General features: G+C 43.6%; 3 protein-coding genes across 4 annotated transcripts; all 3 read right to left on the bottom strand.

The window, feature by feature from the left end:
- Positions 1-780: 780 nt before the first annotated feature.
- On the bottom strand, positions 781-4,177 carry LOC124061959 (hatching enzyme 1.2-like). Its single transcript, XM_046394326.1, has 9 exons — positions 4,132-4,177; positions 3,932-4,010; positions 3,443-3,488; positions 3,048-3,195; positions 2,240-2,377; positions 1,664-1,842; positions 1,344-1,425; positions 1,078-1,208; positions 781-892 (listed from the first exon to the last, which is right to left on the bottom strand). The coding sequence occupies exons 2-8, from the start codon at positions 3,995-3,997 to the stop codon at positions 1,082-1,084; spliced, it is 786 nt and encodes a 261-aa protein (XP_046250282.1). The 5' UTR covers positions 3,998-4,010; positions 4,132-4,177; the 3' UTR covers positions 781-892; positions 1,078-1,081.
- Positions 4,178-5,227: 1,050 nt separating this feature from the next.
- LOC124061958 (hatching enzyme 1.2-like) lies at positions 5,228-13,560 on the bottom strand. The gene is made up of 10 exons (XM_046394325.1): positions 13,273-13,560; positions 12,663-12,903; positions 12,266-12,406; positions 9,668-11,359; positions 9,247-9,292; positions 8,411-8,563; positions 7,613-7,730; positions 7,012-7,190; positions 6,509-6,590; positions 5,228-5,876 (listed from the first exon to the last, which is right to left on the bottom strand). Exons 4-10 carry the CDS (start codon positions 9,917-9,919, stop codon positions 5,747-5,749), a joined length of 960 nt encoding a protein of 319 aa, XP_046250281.1. The 5' UTR covers positions 9,920-11,359; positions 12,266-12,406; positions 12,663-12,903; positions 13,273-13,560; the 3' UTR covers positions 5,228-5,746.
- Positions 13,561-14,940: 1,380 nt separating this feature from the next.
- gtse1 (G-2 and S-phase expressed 1) lies at positions 14,941-20,652 on the bottom strand. Of its 2 annotated transcripts, none has more exons than XM_046394322.1 (12): positions 20,503-20,652; positions 20,177-20,249; positions 20,019-20,076; positions 19,053-19,704; positions 18,026-18,187; positions 17,731-17,866; positions 17,072-17,455; positions 16,776-16,830; positions 16,181-16,405; positions 15,848-16,061; positions 15,333-15,449; positions 14,941-15,228 (listed from the first exon to the last, which is right to left on the bottom strand). In XM_046394322.1, exons 2-12 carry the CDS (start codon positions 20,196-20,198, stop codon positions 15,139-15,141), a joined length of 2,115 nt encoding a protein of 704 aa, XP_046250278.1. In that variant the 5' UTR covers positions 20,199-20,249; positions 20,503-20,652; the 3' UTR covers positions 14,941-15,138. The 2 variants fall into 2 exon arrangements, with proteins under 2 accessions (XP_046250278.1, XP_046250279.1); XM_046394323.1 differs by having other exon boundaries at positions 14,941-15,225.

Below are 20,652 nucleotides of genomic sequence, written 5' to 3'. Positions count from 1 at the left end.
AATGTCAATAAAGCTGTCGAAGCTGATTACTGATTATTTCACCTTGATGCCAGATGCTCGTTCCCGTGATGTTGTTTCCCAAAAGAGTTTGGAACATATTGTGGGGTTTTCTTTTACAATCATATTCATAATTATAAACAATCTGAAAAGTAAATGATCCCATTTACACGCAAAGAATAAAATGATGGACAACCAAGTAGATTTGGCATGTAGACATGTAATACGTGTCGAAAGGGTTCAAGCAATCCACAATCATATTCACTGGATTAGCAATTATTTAACATATTTTTAAAAGAAATTGTAAGTTATTTTTAAACATACTTAATTTTCTTTGATTTCAAATTATATTCCACTTAATCTGTCTTCTATTTCATATATCACAGTTTGCATTGTGTCCTGTGTAATCTAAAGGACGTGATCTGCGGGATTATTAACATGTGGACAGGAACTTAAACTGTAGAACAACATAATATTGATATTTTATTGATATGTTTTATCCACATCATTAGTATCATCATCACTTCGTATCATTTTTTTTTTACTGGCATCAGATTCATATTAACTTCCTTCAGGATGTGTAGTTTTGAGTCTCAGCTACATATATATATATATATATTTTAGCTTTATTTTACACATTTTAATGATTAGTTCATTAGTTTGTACGATAAGCTGTTTTGAAGACTACGAGTCATGATCCCCTGCTCTGTTGTACTGATAAGTGATCGATTGCTTTTGGTGGGGACGCCAAGCAAATACACAAGTAAAAGAGTGAAACTGAAATGAGCTTTATGCCACTTTTATTGATGCTCATTAAATCATTTTGAATTTATTGTTGACACAGAGAAGATGATGAGGACTCTCTTTCTGAAGTGCTGCGGCGTCTCATTGACACCTGTTTAATAAGAGAAGGATAAACAAAGTTTGACTTATACACATATTTACTTAATCTAATGAGCGTATTTGCATAGAGGAGTCAAAAGCAGGAAGATTAATCTTTCATTTGGCTGCTGCACCAATGGAAAAAACCACACAGATCAACATGAAGACAACGAGAAAGTGAAGAAAGGACGCGTTCACCTGTTCAGCACTGGTACAGCTTGTTCAGCCTCAGGATGTCCTTCTGGCTCATCTCGGTGGCCGTACCAAACTGGACACTGGAGTTGGGGATGGCCACCATGGTGGGCTGGTTGTTCTTCGAGAAAGCATACCTGAAAGCACAAGAAAAAAACAATGAGTGAGAGCTGATGCTCTTTGAATATCTAAATCTGTGACCGAAACTGGACTTCCTGGATCAAATTTCTTGCTTGCTTTTGAAATGTTCTCCATCACAGTGTGTGGCCTACTTGGAGTAGTGCATGACGGAGCCGTAGTCGTAGGAGGTTCCCTGGTTCAGAGTGTTGACTTTGTCAAAGTTGTGCTCCATTCCTAAAGAGGTGAAAACAGAACAGCTTTCATTATTCACGTATGAGCTAAGTGGAACGTGGGGCTCACATTATCATCGCTAGGGAGCAGCAAAACACGATCAAAACATAGTATTTTAATCACAAGCAAATTTCCAGTTTAATTCTGATGCTGCCATCCTTAGGCCACTGACTTATCAATCACCCCTCGTACACAAAATTAAAGCATTTCAAATGAGTGATTAAATTATTAAATCACAAACCAGAGGTGACGTTCTCCAGCAGCACACGGATGTACTGGTCGCGGTCAGAGCGTTTCTGCTCGTGGTGGAAGCCCAGAGCGTGGAGCACCTCGTGCTGGACGGTGTCGTGGTAAACACAGCCCGAGCGCTGCAGGGACAAGGCCTGCCCGTTGCCACGGCGACCAATGTAGGAGTAGCACCTGTGACAATTCAGGACAGCATGGTTGATTATGTCGTTTCATCTGTATCGCCCTCTGGTGGCTGGTTGCAGTACAGCTCATAAAATCCTCCCATTCATGTTAGCAGATGGGATATGAGCCAAAATAAAAACTCAAAGTACAAGTCAAATAAATGTTTCCCAAAGGTGGTTTTTGTCATTTTAGCTAGCTCTTATCACGCTGGTGTTTGTTCAAGTGTTCAATTTTCTGTTCAGTTTTAATTAGCTATTTGATGCGATAACAAGCAGGTGAAACGTCATGACTGACAGCTGAGTGCTGCTTGTATCCTGGATATTCTGGCTTGGTTGCTACAAGCAATCCACAACAAATCAGGATGACATGCAGAGTGTTTTCTGCACGTCCTGGAATACACGCTGACCCGTTAAGGGACTGGATGTTCAGGTAGTCTCTCTGGTTGGTTCGTCTCACAAAGCGGATGCAAGAGACACTGTGGAAGGACTGCAGGCCGCGCTCGATGACGGACCAACATGATCCTGTGAGACCAAATGTACAAAATCTAAAAGACATTTTATAATGACAATACGTATGATTCTTTTACACAGTGTCAGTGGGCGCTTTGGATTCTGCTGTCATTTGTTTTGACACACAGCTGGACAGCTGCTGTCGAGAAGCTTCACAAAAGCCGCCATCATGTCCATTTGTTTGTATCTTTTCCTGTTGTTAGTGTGGCCAAACTTTTCCTCTCTGCACTGGTTCGTGAGTCTTCACTAACCAAGATGGCGGATGAAAATTGATTGCTATACATACAGGAAGAAAGGCTAAGGATGAAAGTGTTGATGTCTTTTCTCTGTCTTTTATAGCTTTATGTGTTAGTTTTATTCATTGAATTAAGTGCCTCAAATGGACAACCAGGTGTTTGCAAGTTAATTTAAGAGGGTTAAAACGGCTTGACTGCAGCTCAAACATCTGAGGAATGAAGATGCGCCAAAGACAGCATGATATCTGGGACTGCAAAGTCAATGACAGAATAAATCTATGTTTTATTGTTTTATTGCTGTTGTGTATTCTTAGAGATTTGCTTACAACTGACGTTCATAAATGAGCCTTCATTTTCAATGTGCTGCTGGGAAACACACAAACAGTTGCTGTCTGTGGATTCACTTCCACTTCCTGGTTTAATCTCAGATTGGACCTTTAAGAGTGACAGTATGAGAAACTCACAGAACGCGCTGGAGAGGATGTAGGGGACGTAGACCTTCCCGTCGGAGGACTTGGGCCACTTGCAGTTAGAGGACGTGCAGGGGTCAGCGTTTCTCTGATCCTGAAAGTCGTAGGCGATGTCGTCCTCTACGTAGGGCTCGAGAGGAGAACGGACTGCAGCACACGGGGGGAAAACATTTTACTGAGTCATTCAGTCAATAAGATTTGACTGAATCTGAGGATTAAGAATGTGATCTCCTGACTACAAAAACACAGGGTGGACATTTCATAGATTGGGCTCAAACATTTTTAGATTTTAGTATCCGAACAAATTAAACATGAAAAACACATTCACATATTTCAAATAAAAAACAGCTCCTTTTTGGTTAAAACCTGAGCTAAACTTTATAAAAATCCTTACCGATATCCCTGTTGACTCTCTCAATCCGCACTGAAGCTGGCAGAGGCTTAACGACCTACAGGAAATCAGTTGAGATGTTCAATGTTTTTAGCATTAATATCATATGGTGCATGTTATTTTCAGCTGACACCACTCAGGATTGTGTTTGAAACATAAAAGACAGCAAACTTACAGGATCGGGGGATTTCCAGATGTTACATATGAAGACAAAAAGGAGGAAGGAAAACAAATTAAACTAAGAAATCTTTATTATTATTATTATTATATACTTCTAATCAGTGCTGGACCAGAGCTGGATCACTCACTTAAGTAAAAGTAGCAATACTACAGTGTAAAAACACTCTTTACTTTACTTCTCTTTACTTTTCTTCAAGTAAGCAAGTATGAAGTAGCAGGAAAGTGGAATGACTAAAATAAAGTACAGCACTTGAGTAAATGTTTGTAAGAGAAGAAACGGTGCATATGTTGTATATTTGGAGTAAAACTCACCTCCTCCTCAGCCCAAGCTGACACAGCCAGCAGGACCACAAGTCCCAGAATGCACTTTACTTCCATGTCAACAAATAACCTGCAGCAAGAAAACCAGCAGAACATCCAACCATCTAATCAGTGGCTTCGTTTTCCTGTCGTCAGAAACCTGAGAAGAGCGTTTAAAACAGTTTGGGTGAAGATGTATGAATGATACTTACTGCCACCCCTGAGGCGATAGAAATGCAGTGATCGCCGCTGCATCACATTTTAAAGCATCGGCTGCACCGGAATAAAATCCTTATAAGGATATTTTGGACGGTGAGGGGGAAAACGGAGTGGAAACAGAAGTGAGCGTTGGATAAGAATATTTCACCTTGATGCCACATTGCCTTATCCCACAACAAGAGCCTTTTTCATCCTGTTTGAGTTGGACCAGATTCCTGGCCTCAAATGTTTCCTGTCATCATTTCAGTAAAGAATTTCCCCTCGGGGATAAATAAATAAAGGAAAACTGATTCACTGAAACTGTATAAGTAGCACAGTATCATTTAATCTTTATCAATCTACTTATAATCTACTGCACCGGAAAAAATTCTTCTTTCTGAACATCATTTCTTTCTCTTGTACACTTTGCTGTTCCTTTACTTTTCTCATGCTGTATTTTGTCATCTGGTTTTCTGACTTTTGAATGGATTCACTTCATTGTCACACACAAGTTCGTAAAAGTACTCAATAAGCTAAATGTCCAATTTAGAATAATCTTTTTAGGAATGTAATTACTGATGCTTGTTTTTCACGGGGACGAAACTGGTTGTACTGAAGACGTTCATGGACAAAGAACGTTTAAGCTTACAATGAAAAAGACTAAAGCTGAGAGCCAACAGACAACACTGTGTAAACACTCGTCGGTTGATAAGCAGCTCAGAGCGTGGGCTCATATTCAGATTTGTCCAGATTCCAGCTGGCCAAGGCCATCTGACTCAGTCTGACCAGACCCAACTAGCTCAATGTTTCATTTTATATCTTGTGGTGTGTTCCTGGCTTAGGAACCTGACAGGTGTCTCCAGGAGAGAGATAAACACAGCGTATGAGTGGCCAACCCAGCTGCAGCAGCCCCAAAGTCTTGACTTGTGATTGGCTGATGTCCGTGTTAGAGGTGGACGAACGGAGAGAGTGCATTAAACTTGTAGAGGTGCTACATGAAAAAAAACAACAAACCACAAACTGATCTGCATTAATTGACTTAATTTTAACAATGTGGCTCAGATTCTAAGTATCATTCCATGTTTGTAATAAGAAAACACAGGAAGCTATTAACTGTTCTAATACTTTGTCCTACATGAGTCACGGTTGACACTGACTCAAGTGATTTATCACATTTTGTGTGGCTCCCTGTGAAGGTTCAAACTCAACCTGTTTAATTTGTTAGATATTAACCAATCACAACACACAGCTTACGCTTTTGTTTGCAACCAAGGATCCCTCCAGGGGGATCCTTGGTTGTTCACAGGCCAGATCTCTAATCCCCCCAGTGAGGTCTGGGTTTACGCCAGGGGTCTCCACCTACTTGGGCATATCTGGATGCTAAAACCACCTCAGATGGCTCCTTTAGCGACTCCACTCTGAGCTCCTCATCCTGTCTCTAAGACTGAGTCCAGACACCCTACGGAGGAAACTCCTTAAGGTTGAATGCATTTAGACCTTCATTATACGAACTTCAGTTGAGGAACATTTGGTACAAAAGTGTCTGCACAGTAACAGACAAGGCTTCTTCTGTGTTCGAAGGTTTATTGTCACATTAAAGGCTTAGAAAACATCATCAGTGTTTTAAAGCTAGTGACATTTGTACAGAGTATTCAGTCTCAGGATGTCATTCCTGCTCATCTGGGTGCCCGTGCCGAATTCGACATTGGGGTTGGGGATAGGCTCCATTGTGGGCAAACCGTTCTTGGAGAAGGCATACCTGCAATCATACAGAGTACAGAGGCTGAAATATTTATCAGAGAAACTTGTACTGTTTGAAGCATTGTAAGCTAGTTTTTCCTATGTGTAGATGACCACCTGACATGGATACTATATCACTGTTATATAGTCCTTACTTTGGACATCTGTGAACTTACATTATTGGGGCGTAAATCATCTGATCTAATTCATATTTATTTTTATCAAGCAGAATCGGGGTGGGGTAGAAAATATTGGGAAGCTCAAATCCGCCAGCAGCCACAGCGTTGCTGAGTGTTAGCTCATTCAGCTCCGTGGCTGAAATGGTTATAATACTGTGAGATTCCTCCCAATGTACGCTGTAAAGTTAAGCCAAAATATCCTGGATACGAGGGGCCTGCCATCTTGTTCTGGTGATGTCATTTAGAACCAGAGTCTGTCCAGTGGCGATTGGGAGGTGGAGCCACAGTATCGAGTTCCCGCCCACATGTCCATCTGACCCAATCACCAGTCCTGTACTGCAGTTGGCCACCAGGAGGCGATCCAGATGTTCTGGGTTCACTTTTAGGGAGCTCTCATGTCATCCATCTTTATATGCAGTCAATGAGTTTAGCTAAATCAAAAAGCTGCTAAATGAATGGTAGCATTATTGACCTGTGGTACTGCATGACAGAGTTGTAGTCGTAGGGGGTGTTCAGGTTCAGAGTGTTCAACTTGTCGAAGGCGTACGCCAAACCTGAGCAGAAAAAAGTCCCATAGAGTCAGCAAAGAAACAAGAAAATGTGTTAAACCGTCTTTTAGTGTGTCTGTTTAGAACATTTGATCTTTGCAAGTAAGTTTTGCATAAGGATTGTTGTGATTAGTGCATTAATCTCTTCTGGTCAGGTGGACAGTTTAAAGCAGATAAAGTTGCTCAAGGTTTTTCATAAATGATAATTTTGCTGAAAATTTAGATTTCTGAAGCAACAACAGGTTTTTAACTTTGTCGGTTTTTGTGTGATTTACATTAACTTCTGTTTTCAGGAACACATAACAAGTATTTAGTTAATTGAGAAAAGAACTGGCAGATTAACCAATAGATAAAATAATAGTTAGCTGCAGCTCAGATTAGTTTGATCATTTAAAATGCTGTGTGTGTGTGTGTGTGCAGGTCAGACCAGACTGGATGTTCTCCCACAGGACCCGGATGTACTGGTCCCTGTCGGAGCGGCACTGTTCGTGGTTGAAGCCGAGGGCGTGGAGCAGCTCGTGCTGGACGGTGTTGTGGTAGATGCAGCCCTGACGGTCCAGAGACAACGTCTGGGAATTACCACGGCGGCCCACGTATGAGTAACAGCTGCATTGAAGCGATGACATAAAAGACATCAATAATTGAAGCAGGCAGGGACAGATCATAACTCATTTCTAAGATTTACGGGGACTGTGGAAGTGACACGATTTCAAATGTTAAAGAAATATTTGAAGAAAAGACTTGAACTTATGTAGGGTTTACCTTCTGAAGATGAAAACAGCTGTGACTTGCATGTATTGTATTGAATGACAAAATTATTTTTTAATTTTAGTTTATTTTAACAAATTCTGATTTCATAACAGCTTCACATTCAGTAGAAATTATTCAAACCCATGGAACATAAGACATATGCTAACGGGACGGCCATAAATACATGCTGAGCAACATTTTTCACGGAAAGCACATAGAGTTCAATTGGAGGTTTGAGTTGGTGAGCTGCGTGCAGCCTGCCCACAGTAAACTGTTACCCGCTGTCGGACTGGATGTACAGGTAGTCCCTCTGGCCGGTGCGCTGGGTGAAGCGAATGCAGGAGACGTCATGGAAGGACTGCAGGCCGCGCTCGATGATGGAGCGCTCACGAGAAGCTGGGAAGACACGTACAGGTAAGACAACACACACGTGTACAACACGTACATCCACCTGCAGGCAACAAACCCTCAAGAGGACGACGACGACGCTACGCTTAAGGTTAGGCACAAAAACAAGATCCTTTTACTTAGTTAAGGTTGGGAAAACGTCACGGACAGGGAAAGAAAATTCCTTCTTCATTTAAGTGAGGGGACCTTCATCATCACGGCTGCAATAACAAACTCGTGACTACAGTTGAGGAACAGCAATGAAGATGAAAGTGTTCAACGTTTCGTCAGTCATCTGAGGGTTTAGTGCCCTTTGTGTCACCCTCCCCTGCAGGGCCTGCTAAAACCTGAAAGGCCGTCGCTCTCGGAGGCCAGTGTTTGTTTTGTCTGTTCTGGGCTCCTGTAGAAACATGGCGCTGCGACATGGCCGACTCTATGGAAGATGACCTGCACGCTCTGTAGATGTACAAGCTTAAATGTAAGGTAATGAAAACAACAACATTAGTTTCTGGCGACTGTATACTACAACCCAGTTTTGCACAAGGACAAACACCCTATGGCTCGATCCCAAATCCTCCTAAATCCTACACACGGGACCTTCAAAACATACAGGGTTTATAAACTGGGCTCCAGATTGCAGCCGATCTTTTGGTCAACCTGTTTTGATGACATCCATTTGACGTACTTACTGTAATGTGAGGCGATGACGTAGGGCACGTAGACCCTTCCATCAGCCGATTTGCTCCACATGCAGCTGTAGGAGGTGCAGGGGTCAGCGTTTCTCTCATTCTCGCTGTCATAAGCAATGTCATCAATGACCAACGGCTCGTCCGCTCTGCGCACTGCGGGAAGGAGGACATTAAAGGCCAAATGTATCAGTATAAGATTTAGCATTTCATCTGTTTTCCATCTGATCCACATCAGTCATGTTCCTCTCTCTGATTGGATTGCAATGGAAACCACCCATGCTGGTCATACAAAACCCTGATGGGTCAATTTAGCTTTTAAGACAACGCCGCAGAAGCTAACAACATTAGCTTTAGCGTAGCTTATCCCTAAAAGGGATGCTAAATGGAGCAATTTTGCTTACTAATAAAGCACAAAGCAGCTAATCAACTGGCAGCAGCCCTCGGAAATGTGGTACGGAATGCATGCATTATATTTACATCATCCACAGCACATTTCAATACTTTAACTTCCAGTAGCTTACATTTAATACTCTTCTCGAGCGCTAAAAGTTATAACAGATTAGGATTGACATCCTGCAGAAATCTACTGGAATCTACTACTACTACCACTGCGACGACATCTCGCAGGGATTTCTACCATCACTGCTGGTGCTGTTAGCTAAAGTTAGCAGCAGCTTAATGTGGGAATTAAACTGAAACAACATACAGTAACTTGTCATTTCAAGCTTCCTTTATGGCGAAGACTTTAATAAATCTGTGCAGGGACTACAGATGAATTTTAAAGTGCTGTTTATTAATTACACTGTCGGTGTTATACAAAACGCTGGGTGTCTTACCAACATCTTTGTTGGCCCTCCACAGGAGCTCAGACACAGGCAGATCCTGGATCAGGGACATGACATCACTCTTAGCATTTATGCAAGCTGGTGTGCACAGTCTGCTGTATATTCTTTGTTCTGCTTAAATTGTCCCGTAATCTGCTTCAAAGTATGATAACATGTTCTCCACTGTTTTACATCACTGTATATTCTGACCTCACAGTAATCAGCAAGTAATAAAGGCTAATTAATACTTAGAAACAGCAGATAATGACATGCATGTATTAATATAATGATAGCATATGGGCATGTATATCAACCAAGAGACTAAAGGGACAGAATCATCTTGATGTCACAAAGCAAAAAACAGGACGACTAAATTCTTTCCTCCAATAAGAAATCTTTCATCCTGACTTATCTTTATGTATAACTTCCACACCTGGTCGTCAGCCCAGGAGCAGTCGGAGACCAGCAGCAGGACGAGGACACTGAGCCTGAAGAAAACCATGTCGGCAGCCTGCAGGTGCACAGAGTTAACACCTGAGTCCTGCTGCAGTCGGAGTTTATAGCCTGCAGTTTGTGAAAAACACCCCCCTCGGTGATAACATGTCCATTGCCTTGAAAACATGCTGTCAATTCCCACCTTAACTAAGTTAAATAAAATGTGGTAGTGAAAACTTGTTCTGACCATGTGAGACTGAAGGCCCTCCAGACACCTGCTGGATCCTGAGCTGCACGATGGACAAACCAGGTCAGTCTTTTAAAGGATTCAAGGAACTTTTATTGTCATACCAGCTCACATTTACATGTTTATGGTACAAAATGAGGACTCTGTTTGGCCTTAACTCAAAAACTGGGACTACACAAAGGGAGGCTGATTTTTCAGCACAGAATCATGACAAACGTCGACCTCGAGAGTCTCGTGAGTTCAGATACGACTGGTTTGATCTGTCTCTCATTGTGCCCACATATGAAAGTGGCCCTGATCAGACCTGAGCAGACCAGATTCCATGTGATTTGTGCTGTTCACACTGTCTCGAAGAAACACATGTGGAGCCTGTTGGGCTGCAGCAGCTCTCACTCGGCACTGGACCAGTTTCAGAGAGTCTCGTCCCGATCAGACACTTCAGACACAAGAACAAGTGAAACGAGTCCAGGCTGAAAAATACTAAAGTTAATGCTTAATTCAAAGGGCTTCCAAACCCACAAAAGTAAAAAATTTTTAATGTGATGCAGGTGAACACAAATTTTGTCTCCAGGTCGGTTGGTGACAGACAAAGTGAGGGACTCGCTGTGGAAAAGTTTACTTTAAATTATGTGTCAAGGTATGAATCTTTAATTGTTTTTGTAATTTCATTTTAATTACGTTTTTCTGTTGCACAAACTGAAAAGCCTCTCAATTTAAGCTTTCAGTTCGAGCCTCCACATCCACTTTATTTACTTATTTATTTTCAGGTTTATCAATTTCTCTTTTAATCTTCAAAATGCCATTTTATCATCATTTCACCATTTTATCTCTCTGTCATTTCAGTGTCCAGTTTACTTTACATATTTATTTGACAGTCAGTAGACATAAGATCTGCCTGCTCTGCAACTTAAGCTATTTGTGTTCATTCTACTGCGCTGTTTAATGAAGCACAGTAGGAACAGTCGTTAAGATTATAATAAACTTTATTGAGAGAGAATTTATCAAAACAAAATACGAACTGATTCACAGAGAGAAATGATGAAAATAACAAAAAAGAGTGAAAAAAGAAAGAAAAACAAAGAGGGCAACATTTTTAGAAGTGTAAACAAGAAATGATTCTTCTACAAGGACAACAGACTCACTGGATTTTCAAAATAAAGCTCAGGACACCAATCAGACCTCTCTCAGCAGAAGGCCATAAGGACGGATGGCTTCCTCGACCATCTTCTGCTCTTCAGCCTTCGATGTCCCAGCAGGGATGGGAATCAGCCAGTACTTCCCTCCGTAGTGTTTCTGCCTGTACTTGGGGTTGATGCGATTCTGCAGAATAACTTGGTACTTCTTGCCTGTCTTGTTGTAGGTGAATGTTTTGGCGTAGTGGATCGCCTCAGCTATGAGTGGAGTAGAATAAACCCCTCTGCCGTATCGCGCACCTGGGCCTGGCTGTTAAAAACAATTAGGATTCTTTAATATTTATGATAAAAGGTCTCCGTGATTTTATTAGATTTAAAAAGCAGATTTATCGAAAAAAGTTACTCGAAACGAATGAAGTACAAATGTAATCCTCAATCCGTAGTTGTAATATGTTGCTCTGCAGGATGGCAAAGGCATGTCAGTGAATGTGCAATGAGCCTGACACTTTGTTCATCCAATCATTGCAAACAAACGTTGACATGAAAATCTGTACTGAACCTGTTTTTATCAGCATTTCATCCTCCACTGATTGTCATGAGTTTCAAAAGGCCTACACAGAACTGAAAAGAAAAGTCATCAGCAGGTGAATAAGTCTCCCACAGGATTTGTTAGACTTATTCCTGATTTGGACTGTTTTTCAAAAGGCCTGTTCTGCTGCTTTCCAACAGAAAACCTTCTTTAAAAGGTCCAACACAATGAAGTATATAAAAGCAGTAGTGACTTTAGTTGTTTGCTGTACTGCCAGAGTAGCAGCAGCTATAAAGTTTTGGACGTTCTGTGGCCAAACCGTGTAATTACATCGTCATATGTTGTACATCGGACCAGTTTTCCCCTTAGCTGTGAAGAAACGGCTGAAAAATGGTGGATACAGCATCACAACTCCCTCAAAACAACTCGTTTCAGTATCAGAATTTGATCCACACAGTTTGATGACAATTGAAAAGTCTAGCAGAAGTGCACGATTAAACCGTTTAATCTCCATTTAAGTTAGAGGAGGACTAAAACAGGAAGCTCTGACAGCTCAGACATTTGGGTGGTGTTTGTTTGCCCAATGTGTCATGCCATAACTAAGTGTAGCTCATGCACTCACGTGATGACTAAGGTATTACGTTCTAATGGGTTAACAGGTATTCGTATAGACTCAAACCAACCAACCTTGAAGAAATCATGGATGATGCCAGCAGCTCCTGCTTTCGATGTGCCGTGGTAGGACACAGGCCACTCTCCAGGTACTGACTCTGTGCTGCGGTATCGGGTTCCCAGCCAGGTGTTTCCATCACTGTACTTATTCAGCACCTGTGACAAAATATTTACATCAGATGGTTTTGTTGGACCCTGCCGCTTCGCTGCTTCATTCGCAGATTTGTGAAGGAAAAATATGCAAGCAAAGCAAAACTGACATTGTTGAGCTGGATGACAGGACAGCTCCCCAAAAGTGAAGCAAAAAGTCAAGTTCTCACAGTCTTACCTCCTTTCCTACAACTTGTTACCTACTAAAGGCTTCTGGTTGTTGTGGGGGTTAGGGTTAGGGTTAGGGTAAAAGCATGTTTACCTTGATTGCAAAACGCTGCCAACCACATGGACGCTCATATGTCTCTCCGCCTCGGTAATAAGTCTCGGTGTCTTTCAGATTGGTGAAATCATAGTCAAACTTTGGATCAAAAAATTCATCCTCGTCGATGATGAAATTTCGTCCCGCAGGAGGGGCCACCTCGTTCACCACATAGCCTCCTACGGCATCAACACCTTGCAAGGCGCTTTGGAGGCGGCAGAAGTTCCTTCCTGACACCTGGCTGTGATGTAAAGTAAGGAAACGAAATGCCAAGGCAGATTATTACAGATTATTAGCCTAATCTTACTGTCAGTCACATCTGAATTACATCTGTGTCTGATCTCTGCACAGATGGGAGCAGAAGAGACAAACAGAGGCCACGATCAAACAGCTGAAAGAGCATTTGGATGATTGTGTTGTATTTAACTGGAACGAAGGAAAACTCTTGCTTTTACTAAAAGTAATTCATCATGGCCACCACCGTGTGCTGGAGGCGCTAATGTGTCTAAACCTGCTTTCAGAAACAGTTTTCTGTAAGTTCACAAACTCTCTCACGTCAGAAATATCTTATCATAACAATATATAAATAAACAACATCTTCAATAATTACCTGCTGTCATCTGCATGCAAGATTGTAGAGATGAAATGACTGGTGAGCAGCTGCTGCTGTGCTCGGCTTGCACCACATGATGATCTCTTTTGAACAGATGTCACACTGGCATGGCAAAGTGTGCACAAAGCTTCAAGGGCAACATCTTTATCAATCATCTTTACAGCAAGTTATTGTGCCAAGAATGTAATAAAGTGTCTGCCTTGAAAGGAAAGTCTGAGTCCTGCACTGCTGCTGGGTGCTCACATTTATAGGCACAGACTTTGACACGTTATTAACGTTTATTCGTCAGTGATGCAGCAACTCAACAGGAAATACTGACACAAAGCTTCCTATTGGAGATAAAGCATTATTGCAAAACAACGGAAGAAAAAAATAGAGGAAGAAGGCGTGTTTTTCCAATGAAATGCAACCTCATATTTTCAGTTGTGCCAGAGAGGCGAGTTCATGTTTCTTCATTGTTGGTTTCTTTATGGAACAGAAAACAGCATTTGTAGTATTCACAAGATTCATTTTAAAATGTCAAAATCGCACCAGCGGAGGTCAACTTTGTACAGGCTGCACACGAACAAGCAGACGTATGTAAACTAACAAATAAGTAACCATAAATATATCACACAAATGAGCTTTTCAAATAGTGTTGAGTTCAGGGGTCTGAAAGACATCCATAGTGTGGTGGTGCTGCTGGTGCTCCCTGATTCTGGAATACAGAAACGTAACTGATAAGAAAGTTTCTCAGTCATGGCAGCTGGGATATTGAAATCCTTTCCACAGAACACCAGAGCATGCGGTGTCTTGTTGTTGCTCTCCTCTGTAGCCTCCAGTTCCACCAGGTTTCTGCTGGGCTCTGACTTGCCCTGACTTGGCGCTCCAGGATCCATGACCTCTGATTGGGAATGAATTCTTGTTTGGTGGACTTCCAGCACAAACTCAAACTGAGACCTGATAACCGAAATGATGGATGATGTGCTACGATTCTGATAGGCCGTCTGTCCGACAGGGTGGTCGCTTCTCCAGCAGATGTGGAGTGTAAGACAGCAGAAATCTGCAGATCCAGAGCAGAAGGAAGTGATGAAGCACATCAGACTGTACAACTGTGGGCCGAATGTCAGTCAGACCTCTGATGTGCTCAGTGAAACGGCAAAGGCAGCAAACAGAAGGAAATTAGTGACCGAAGATAATTAGTCTGCCTCGATCAAAAGCTCATTTGTGTGATATATTTATGGTTACTTATTCATTAGTTTATATACATCTGCTCGTTCATATGCAGCCTGCACAAATTTGACCTCCGCTGGTGCGATTTTGACATTTTAAAATGAATCTTGTGAATACTACAAATGCTGTTTAATCTGTTCCATAAAGAAACCAACAATGAAGAAACATGAACTCGCCTCTCTGGTACAACTGAAACGATGAGGTTGCATTTCATTGGAAAAACACGCCTTGTTTCTCCGATTTTTCTTCCATTATTGCACAATCGGCAGCTTTGTGTGGACTTTGGCTGCAGTCAGCGTTTGACTTTCAATCTGTTTTTTACCATTCATAAAAAAAAATTCACTCTAATATTTTACTTTTCTTTCTTTTCAGTCTGGTCTGGAATGAGCTCAGAGACGTTCGGTCGGGTTCACGTGTTGGTGGACTGAGGCCAGCAGCGCACGAAGACACGTGTACAGGACTGACATTAACAACATTTATTCAGACATCAATAAGAGCAGCAAGACGGAGACGAGTTAAAGTACAATATTTTCATCATTTAAAACAAGAACGCTCTGCTTCACGTAAGGACTTCACTGACATAAACTCTATGGTTAAGTTGACTGAATTAAGTCAGAAACCACCAGATCCAGGTGTTCAGGAGGATCTGGATCAGAAGGACAGGTTGATGAGGGGAGCGTTGTTCTCCCTCTTGTCTTCTGGACTCCACTTGATGAGCGGCGAGCTCAGGTCAATCAGCTGCTGAAACCAAAAAGGGTTTTTGTAAAAGATCCCCTGCAGAGATGTTCTGCGACAAACACAAATCCACTCCTTTGAGGTCGTGGATGTAACCACATGTCACCTACCTGAGTTGTAGTGCAGGTCTTGTTGCCGGTCCGGATCAGGTCGGGGGTGTTGGTCAAGTCGATGAGGAGTTTCTCTTGAGGCTGCAGAGCTGGAGCTGGCAGATCCAGCAGGAGAACCTGAAGAAAGAACAGAGAGAACGTCAGAGTGAAGAACATTCAGTTCAGACTCAGTTCACCCTATCTGTTCCATAAAGTTTATTTACAATGAAGAGACAAAAGGGACACCGTCATGCCCAGGAGTCGGACCAGTAAAGGCTTTACATGAGGACCAACGAGACTCTAATGGGGCAACAAACTTGTTGGATTCAGGATTTTGGTTGAAGGTTCATCACCAAACATCTTACAAACTGAACTGAACACCTGAAAGTTCGTCAGTCCTTCCAATAAGGCCAAAAACTCAGAAAACCGTAAAGTCCAGCCTTTATGGTTTGCTGATCTGCAGGACATTAATTTGCAAAACTGTTTTAATGAATCTGTTTGTCGGGTTGCAAACATCATGAGCAGATGTGTGTGACCTCCTGTGTCTTGTTGTTGCTCTCCTCTGCAGCCTCCAGTTCCATCAGGTTCCTGCTGGGCTCTGATTTGCCCTGACTTGGCGCTCCAGGATCCATGACCTCTGATTGGTCAGGCTGTGGAGGGGTGCTGGGTGGGGCAGCAGGAGACCCCTCCACCTCCAGGCAGAAGGGCTGGATATCAGGCTCCACCTCCAGCGTGCCTGAGGGGGTGGGGCTAGAAAAAAAACAACACCACAATAAATTACAAAATCAGACCTCTGCAGGTGTTGTCATGGTAACAGATGGGTGATCGGATGCAGCAGGGCAACACCCTAAATCGTTAAAGCATTTCACCTTCTCTCTCTCCTGTCTGAGGTGGGGAGGGGGGCGGGGTCAGAGTCAGAGGCAGGTGGCGGCCTTGTGCTCCGGGTCTGGTTGGTGGGCGTGGCGACAGGTATGGCGGACATTCTGCGCCTCACTGGGGTGGGGAGTGCAGAGGGACGCCGAGCCTTCACCTGCAGAGACCTGCAGCTGCCAGCAGAGGGAGTCAGAGGAGCAGCAGAAGGTTTCTGAGGGAGACTGCAGGAGAGGACGGAACCAAATTCAGATCCAAGACAGCACAGAGCAACAGGACAGGTGTTCCAGGTGTGGTTTTAGCCGGACGACTCTTACATATATTAGAAATAAAACCCAGTATGTGAAGTTATCACCAGTGATGGGCCGAGAGATAAAACAGAGCAGATAATCAGTTGCATTTTGTTTCAAGTCAGTGTCTGTGAAATACATAAAATATGTTAATTGAAAATAAAATAAAAGTGTATTCTCACTTTCCAGTTGGTTGAATGTCTAAAATAAGAGCCTATCAACAGTAAGGTCCAAAGGGAGGTTTTTCCATACGTGTGTGTTATGCTGACTACATGTTTACTGTGAAGGTGGAGTGTGTGTCTACCTGTCCACACTGCTCACTGACGTCAACCTCTTTGGCTTCAACGTCTTTGAGACGTCTGGAGATCAGACAGACAGACAGACAGACAGACAGAGTGAGAAACAAATAGCAGGTGTAGCAGACAATCAATCACAGAAAGTGAAGACTTACTTCAGCTTAAACCAAAAGATTTAAATAATAAATAAATATTCAATATTTATTATTTAAATTTATATAAATTCAATAACCGCTCAGTTCAGTTCTGATCGGCAAACAGTTTTTCCTGAATAAATGTGGAAACAAGCTGATGTAAAACTTGCCGCCTCCGTGGGGGGGTCCCCTGACTCCTCCGCTGGGTGTTGGTGGGACCAGGGCCTCGGGTTTGGATTTAGTCTTCAATCCGCTTTGCTGCCGAGCTGAGGCGGGCGCAGGGATCGAGGGGGTCCTCTCCGAAACTCTCTTGGCGGGTGTCATCTGGAGGGGCGTGGCCTCAGCTCTCTTTAGCGGTGTGGACCTTGTGGCTTTGACGGGTTCCACCTCACGCAGCTTCCTGACTCGGCCGCACAGCGAGCGACGCCCGGCGGCGGAGGACGACGACGGCTGCGTGGTGGCGTCGACGGTGGAGCGGCGCGGTCTGGTGATGCTGCTGGGGGCGGGTGCAGTGGAGCTGCTCAGACTCCGGTTCAAAGAAGAGTTCAGTTTACCTGTGAGGAGAGAAAACACCTGTCCTGCAGCATGTTCTGATTGGATGATGAGAGCAGGTTGCCGTAGTGAATTTAACTGGTTTATTGGCATTTTAGTCTGAGCAGGTGAAAACACAGTTGATTTAGGGTTTGCTGCAGGTGGAAGGTTGGTTTGTGTTTGCGTTGCCAGTGCGAGGAACAGGAAGTATACACACTAACGTGTGGCTGAAGCAACTCCGCTCTTATGGAAGCCAAACTGACTACCAACACTTAACTGGTAACAGCAGTTAGCGTACCTTTAGCAGGTGACAGGGACATGCTGGAGTTGAAGCTGGACACTGAGGACGAGGACGAGGACGTGTTCTTCCCATCCGTCACCCTCCTGCTCTGAAGGGGCGGAGCCTTCACACCTGAAAGGTTCCTAACGACACTCTGAAGGAGAAAAAAAATATATGTTTTTTTTCTCCACACCTTTTCATCATAATATACATGAATACATACTCAATATGACCTGCAGTGGCTGACCAGCAGGTGGAGCTGTTTGAATTCCAGGATAAGTCAACCAGTAGCAGTTTTGGACAGGTGTGTTACCTTGGTGGGCGGAGCCAGGGTGCGTTTTCCCAGCAGACTGGAGTTGAGGGACGAGTCGCTGATGTCAGAAGCCAAACTTGCAGAATCGGAGAGCAGATCCTCACTGGACTCTGCCCTGCTGGAGGGGCGAGAGGTCGGGCTGCGCCTCCAACCCCCCACCACCTGAAACAAGAAAAAAAAAAAGAGCCAAGAGATGACGTCACAGCATCTGCATTCATCGCTTAACGCTGTATCACCTGAACTGTGGGCTGGGACGCCTGGTGGCCTGGCAACTTCTGCCAGTGACAGACTGTACACATAACTCCTTGTAAAAGTGCAAACTGTTGGATTTTTACGCTCTGGTTTTGAAATCAGCTTTCGAGGTGGTGGGAGGCAGACGACCCTGTGACAGACTCCAGGCTGTTTGTCCTTGTTTTGAGTATCTGTGCTAAGTGAAGCTGCTAGCTGAAGTATTTACCATACTGACATAAGAGTGCTGTCACTTTTCTTATCCAATTGTCCACAAGAAAGAGACGCAGAGTATTTCCCTAAATCGACTGCTTTAAGATTTAGTCCAGACAAATTCTGCTTTCAAAAGTTGATAACACAAACACATACAAAGCAAAATCATAAAACATAAACACACTTTTCACTGCAAGAACTTAACCTGTCACGAGTCTTTGGTTCTGCCTTTTGACTGTGTGTGAACATGCAGGTGAAATTCTGAGCCACAATATCTGACACGCATGTTGCAACTAAACGCTACATCACCGCACCTCCTCATTTACTGATTCGGGAGTGTTGAGCCACAGGCCGGTTTGATAATACAGAGCAGATATATAAAGAGGAGCCTCATACCAAAGACTCATGAGGTTCTGGGGCGGACCACATTACAAGTTGGTGAGTTCCTGCAGTGACAAAAACCAGAAAAGAAAAGGAAAAAGGATGCCTACAAGAGAGCTGCTTTCACCGGCTGACACCAGATGGTGCCAATAGACTGAATGCTTCACCTGAAAATTGAAAAGTGAAAAAGAATCTCCTCTCATACTTTGCTCGGTGGTTGCAGTTTGGTCTTCTCCACTCTGCTCTTTGTGGCTGAACAGGAGGCTGTTGGGGCAGCCGGTTTGCTAGGCAGCACGACGCCCAGCGGGGCTTTCCCCCGCAGCCCCGTCCTGGGCTGGGACTTGGCTCCAGCCACGGGGCTGGAGGTGCTGAGTCTGGTGGATGCAGCTGGGCGAGTTAATGAATTTGTGTTGGCAGCGCGGGTGGATGAAGCTGCGTGGGTGCTGCTTCCTCTCAGCAGGCGGTATTGAATAGCCGGCGGCAGCTGCTTCATGGGACTGTCCTGCACACAGAAGGTCTGGCGTTTGATGGGGCTGAGCGCACCGGCGGTCTGACCGAGCACACCCAGTTTGGCCTCAGCATCCTGGACAAACTCTTCCCTGTCAGTTGTGGGGTCAGAGGTCGTGCTGTTGGTCTTATCATCCTCACTATGAGGCCGGCTCAGTTCGCCGCTTTGCAGCTGATTGGCTATTCTGTGGGCTTCCTGACACACAGCCTCCAGCTGATCTCCGGTCAGTGGACTCCAGCTCGTCCGTACGCCGCCCTCATGCCGAGACTCCACGTTAACAGAGACACACTTCTCTTTATGGCTGAGCGGACCCATGAACACCTCGTCTTCATCTTCATCACCTTTGAAGCTGTAAAACAAGGAGAGAAATCGCTGACATCATCATCAGACAAAAGACATCGGTGAGATGACAAAATACCTTTGCTGTGAACAGGTGTAACAAGTCACGCTGAAACTGAAAAGTGTAGGCACAAAATGGGCTTCTGGAAACATTGCCTGTAGATATGTCACCTTTTGATGTTACTGGAAGAAATGTACTCAAAAGCAACCCGTCGATGATACTTTTAGCAGATTAATTATAAACGTGTCGCATGTGCGCTTTTAAATAAAAAGAAGGTTTGATGTGAGTATGAATGCCAGCAAAAACTGTCATGCGTTTCCTACCTGGCAGGTGACAGAGAAACATCGAAGTCGAACTTCTCATCAGGCAGAAAGAACAGATCTGTTCACAGAGACAACCGCGGTTCACAGATCAGTTAATAAACCGCGTTAACGTGGCGTTAACCGTGTGACTGACACGGGGTCAGTGAGTGTTAACCTACCGCTGTTAGCTCGACAGTTCATCCCGCTGCTGTTGGTTCTTCTCCACGGGAAACAATCGGATCCGGTTCAGACCTGCAGCGGGACATTCGGCTCTGACATTAAACTACAAAGGCAATTGGGTTTTTTACACGAATACTCTGAGAAACAACGGAGAAAGCGAACTTGAACAGCGTCAAACAACATGCTAACGTTAAGGTTAGCCTGTTCATCGGCTAGCTTAACGCAAACGATCACTCATACGAGTTTTCAACATGACGTTTGGTTCATTTGGCGGCTCGCGGGGCGTACACAGAGTCACTCTTTAATTAAAACAAAAACTACAAACCTCAAGTTCTTCTGAAAACTCACAAATCTTCTTTAATAATCCGCACTCAAAATGCGAGAAGAAAAACACAACCATCCAAACGATTCAAATCTCCTGCGCTGCTGGTCACGTGTTTCAGACGCGCTCCGCAATTGGTTGAAAGTGTGTGAC

This window comes from Scatophagus argus, chromosome 7 (assembly GCF_020382885.2).
Source record: "Scatophagus argus isolate fScaArg1 chromosome 7, fScaArg1.pri, whole genome shotgun sequence".
Lineage (NCBI taxonomy): Eukaryota > Metazoa > Chordata > Actinopteri > Scatophagidae > Scatophagus > Scatophagus argus.
This window is presented reverse-complemented; position numbering and strand designations above follow the sequence as displayed.

Bases quoted from the DNA above. Each gene is read 5' to 3' on its own strand.
- gtse1 (XM_046394322.1), bottom strand. From the start codon at position 20,198: ATGAACTGTCGAGCTAACAGCG. The intron at 18,188-19,052 runs GTATGAGAGGAG...TTCTTGTTTCAG, and splicing joins AACTGCAACCACCGAGCAAA to GTGGTGGGGGGTTGGAGGCG. The intron at 15,450-15,847 runs GTCACACACATC...TTCTTTCTTCAG, and splicing joins GCAACAACAAGACACAGGAG to GTTCTCCTGCTGGATCTGCC.
- LOC124061958 (XM_046394325.1), bottom strand. From the start codon at position 9,919: ATGGTCAGAACAAGTTTTCACTACCACATTTTATTTAACTTAGTTAAG. The intron at 7,191-7,612 runs GTAACAGTTTAC...GCTTCAATGCAG, and splicing joins TACATCCAGTCCGACAGCGG to CTGTTACTCATACGTGGGCC. The intron at 5,877-6,508 runs GTCAATAATGCT...GTATGATTGCAG, and splicing joins TCTGTCATGCAGTACCACAG to GTATGCCTTCTCCAAGAACG.
- LOC124061959 (XM_046394326.1), bottom strand. From the start codon at position 3,997: ATGGAAGTAAAGTGCATTCTGGGACTTGTGGTCCTGCTGGCTGTGTCA. The intron at 3,196-3,442 runs GTAAGGATTTTT...CGTGTGCTGCAG, and splicing joins GAGAGTCAACAGGGATATCG to TCCGTTCTCCTCTCGAGCCC. The intron at 1,843-2,239 runs GTCAGCGTGTAT...GAATTGTCACAG, and splicing joins AACATCCAGTCCCTTAACGG to GTGCTACTCCTACATTGGTC.